This window comes from Salmo trutta, chromosome 8 (genome assembly GCF_901001165.1).
Source record: "Salmo trutta chromosome 8, fSalTru1.1, whole genome shotgun sequence".
Lineage (NCBI taxonomy): Eukaryota > Metazoa > Chordata > Actinopteri > Salmoniformes > Salmonidae > Salmo > Salmo trutta.
The window spans coordinates 40,692,218-40,696,742 of record NC_042964.1 but is presented as its reverse complement, the minus strand read 5'-3'; the positions used below and the strand labels follow the sequence as shown (position 1 = coordinate 40,696,742).

Genomic DNA, 4,525 nt, shown 5'->3' with positions numbered 1-4,525 from the left:
AGTATCAGATTCAGCTTCCTACTATTCTACTGTTAAATTGTGATTCAAATATATATATCATTGGTACTCCAAAAGGCCTACTCAGCGAAGTGCAAAACAGTTACATATTTCATCACTGGGTAATGCTTGCCTCCAGTCCATATAGCCATTAAGTTAACAGTAAAATACTGTATCCTACATCAACCACCAATTAACATGCCCCTGATGGGTAGGCTCAGCCTGAGATTGGAGGCTAGATGAGCTGTGTGTTGGGTGCCACAGAGGCTATACACTGATATCTTACTTCATTGCAAGTTTATGTTGTTGATAGTTGGAAACTGTTGGATTTAATGTACCTGGTTCCCTGAACATTTGGCGAAGCAAAGTATAGGAACTTGTATTACGGGTGGCTTGCACCTGTCGAGTGCTGGTAGAGTATACCCCAAGCCATCTGGTGGCAGCAACACATCTTGTACCAATCTGCATGGCATTGTCTTTACACGAAGAAGAAAACGGTGGTTTCCGGTTGAGCAAGCAAGTGACGCAACCCTCAGGATCAAAACAGGAAATATGCTACCAATTTCTCTTCAAAAACCAACTGCAGCTTTCTGCAGATTATCTCGACAATGCAAGGAAAGTGTATTACCCAATATAAACATCTTAAAAATGACCACATGGTCCAGCAAAACATCTTCTTTGGATGTACGTCGAGATAATACCAGCTGTTTTTGAAAGATAAAGTGGCTAGCAAGATTTCCAAGTCACTCTTAGCCTCTTGCTAGCACACTCATAACTGAGTTGAAATTAACCAGGCATCATCCAGACGTATGGGCTGAACATTACCATATATAGGCCTGGGGACTGCGGTGCGACTAGAATTGCAGACCACCCCTGCGCCTGAGAAATGTAAACTGTGACAGACCGTCATTAACAGATCGAGGCCGGAAGAAGACAGTCAACAAAACAGATCATTTGACAACATTAGCTAGCTAACCCAACCACTAAACATGTCATCTGAACAAATAATCGTAATTGTCATGGATGACAAAACGTACAACGTCAACAAAGGCAAGTTGATAGAAAAAAGCGACTACTTCCGTGCACTGTACAGCTCTGGGATGCGCGAGTCCAGAGAGGATTCAGTGCAACTGCAGGGGCTGAGTGTGCCAGGGCTCGAGCTGGTCCTGGAGTTTATCAACACCTCCAAAGTGAAAGTAGTCAACGAGACCCTGGAAGACCTGATTGAGACTGCATCTTTTTTGCAAGTCACCTCTATCCTAAAACTCCTTTCGTCTGAAATTCGACAAGAGAATTGTGTGGAACTCTACAGCCTATCTGAGGTATATGGAACTCATGATCTACGCAACGCTTGCCTCAGATATATGAGCTGTCACTACCACCCGATGCTGCGGAGACCAGAGTTCAGCGACTTACCTGCTGCCCTGCGCAACCAGGTTAGAGAGATGCGTATGAAAGGCACAGCCACTCTGGTGGCTATCGGACTTTTCACTTGTCTGGCTCTGGACCTACCAGACCAGGATGAGCCCTGGTCCATGCTGAGGTATGGGGAAGTAGAGCAGCGTTGGAAGCCGCTCGCTAACAACCTGCCCTCTGACATGGTCAATGTGAGAGGCTACGGCTCAGCCGTGTTGGACAACTACCTGTTCATTGTCGGTGGGTACAGAATGACCAGCCAGGAGATCTCAGCGGCACACTGCTACAACCCCTGTAGAAATGAATGGAACCAGGTAGCCCCCCTGAACCAGAAGAGGTCAGTACAGGTCAGCTATATGAATAGATCTCTATGCAGTCTGTCCCAGTCTTGAGTTCCAATATCCAGTCGGTTCCGATGTCTTGATATTCAATCTGTTTTGATGCTGAGCCAGCAAACTACATAGGCTACAGTATGTCTCTGTCCTGTAATGTTGTTGTATATCCGTCTCTCCTCCGGTCAGGTCCAACTTCAAGCTGCTGGCGGTACGAGGGAAGCTGTATGCAGTGGGAGGCCAGTGTCAGGGCACTGTGGAGTGCTACAGCCCTGAGCAGGACTGGTGGACCTGCGTGTCGTCACTACCCGACCCCCTGGCAGAGTTCTCTGCCTGCGAGTGCCAGGGCATGATCTACGTCATGGGAGGATATACTGCCAGAGGTTAGTGGGGGTGATTGTTATTCCCAGCAGAAGTGAGAACATTTTCTAAAATGTCCAATGTATACACACAGTAGACATAAAGAACTGTAGGCTACACAAATAGTGCTTGTCCATTTGACAAAATATCAACAGTTTTTTAAAATTATTTTAACAAATGCTGTTTTTTTTTCTCTCTGTATCTACTAGACAGGAATACCAGCGTACTCCGCTACTGCCCCACCTCTGACAGTTGGACAGTGTACCGCTCCTGCTCGGCCCACGTGCGTAAGCAGCAGATGCTCTCGGTGGAAGATACCATCTACCTGGTGGGGGGGTACACCCACGAGCTGGAGCCGGGTCCGGGGCGGCGGGCCAGCCAGACGGAGGACATGCTGACGGTGCAGTCTTACAACGTGATCACGGGGGAGTGGCTCCACCTGAAGGACAACACCTCCAAGTCGGGCCTGAACCTCACGTGCACGCTGCACAACGACGGCGTCTATATTATGTCGCGCGACGTCAGCCTGCCCACCAGCCTGGAGCACCGCGTCTTCCTCAAGTACAACATCTTCTCAGACGCCTGGGAGGCCTTCAGACGCTTCCCCGCGCTGGGCCAGAATATGCTACTTTGCTCCCTCTATCTGCCCAACGTTCTATGAGCGTTGCGGATAGAATGTAGGATGTTTAGTTGATGCCAGTGGTCGTACAGTCCAGAGACTACATCATATGCCACAAGAGGCTTGTTTGTGCGTGCTGCGGCTACATAGCTCCCATGAAGAGAAGTGGTAACGGTAGAGCTGTAGATGGCTGCAGTAGGACACAGTGTGGCCAAATCCCCGTTGGCGGGGCAAAATCTAGAAAGACACAGCTTGTTACATTATTTAAACCTTAAAGTAGCTACAGGCAAAGCAACAGTCATGCATTGTGGGTCAATGTCTAAGTTAGCATAGCAGCATTGGCCTACTATCGAGATCCATTTTCGGATTCTTTGATTAGAAGTAGACTTGAATCATATAGAACATTCCCTATTGTTTACACTGCAAATTAAAAATGAAAGATTTGCAAAAATCTTCATCTTAGTGTTCACTACAAACCTTAAACGCTAATGCAAATTAGTAATATAGTTAATACGTCATATTGGATATTGAAGAAAGTTTGTAGCCAAGAAGTGGCTTTGGTTTTACAATGCCGGTTTTGCAATGGGCAATTGAAGAACTTAAATAAAATGCTAAGCTGATGCCGGACCACAATTAATAACTAAACAAATGTTTTAACTCTTGCGTGAGAAGATAAATGGTAGAATCATGAACGGATGAAATTGAGAATTTCATTGACTGGATTTAACTTATCAACATTGTTTAGAAAACAAATGCTAACCTCAGCAGCAGTAGAGTTGAATGAAATGGATAAGGAAGTGCCTTCTCCCTCACCTGGGGGGATTTTGTACAGATGAAGAAGAGTTGAATTGTAAGTGACCAACCAAAACTGTGTCTTTTTTCCCTTTTCACTGTTGAATTATCAGGAAAGGGCTTTCGTTAGGGTACGTTAAGGACAAATTGATGAAAGACAATGAGAATGTAGTTTTGGTTTAAAGGTAGACTCAGCGATATTATGCAGAAAAGTAAACAACATAGTGGGTCAATTTCCACAACTAAGAAGCGTAGAAGCGTGAGGCTCGACTTCTCAGCTATTTTGGTGCCCTGGCTACCGTGCTGTGAACAGCGTGACGCGAACCCGTGCACAGATACTGTGTGTGACTGTCGCTCATCTCTATATCTCCGGTGCTGCTTGTGGCAACACAACTTTGCTGAGTCTACCTTTAATAAAAGGGGATTACAAACCTTTTCTGTGGAGATGGCTTGTATGAACGCAGTCTTTCTGCTGATAATATAACTACGCTGTTTGCCTTCTAAAGATGTGTTGGAGTTTGATGAATGTACTGTATATTGTTTTGTCACCACTGGTTATGTTCTGACAGATGCCTTGGGACTTTGACTTAAAAGAATAAAGAAAATATTCAGGGAGTAGGTGTCGTTCTGTTTTATTGTAAAAACTTTGAAACCATGAATTCAGTGATTGTGCCTTTTTTGATGTAGGAGGCTTTGTCTTTTCATCACTGCAAGTGAAGCTACATAAAATACTTTGAATCACATCTAAACTTTCATGGTCTGGCCATATTAAGGCCTTAAGGATCATTTAGTTATCTTTCTTCCCTGTCTTTGGATTGGTCCTCGCTTCTGTACATCCCAGTACTTTGTTCTCTCTCTTCTTTTGTAGGGGGAACTAACAGCCTTTCTCCTGAAATTATTCCCCCCTTCCCCTTTGTAGGTGGAACTAGCGTTCTCTATTCCTAAATTATTTCTCTCTTCACATTTGTAGGCAAAACTAGTGGTATCTATTCCTAAATTATTGCTGTCT

The 4,525-nt window shown here is 44.9% G+C and overlaps 1 protein-coding gene across 1 annotated transcript; it reads left to right on the top strand.

Annotated features, from left to right (window-relative positions):
- Positions 1 to 491: 491 nt before the first annotated feature.
- LOC115198949 (kelch-like protein 42) lies at positions 492 to 4,131 on the top strand. The gene is made up of 3 exons (XM_029761387.1): positions 492 to 1,750; positions 1,935 to 2,128; positions 2,315 to 4,131. Exons 1-3 carry the CDS (start codon positions 987 to 989, stop codon positions 2,764 to 2,766), a joined length of 1,410 nt encoding a protein of 469 aa, XP_029617247.1. The 5' UTR covers positions 492 to 986; the 3' UTR covers positions 2,767 to 4,131.
- The last annotated feature ends 394 nt before the right edge of the window (positions 4,132 to 4,525 follow it).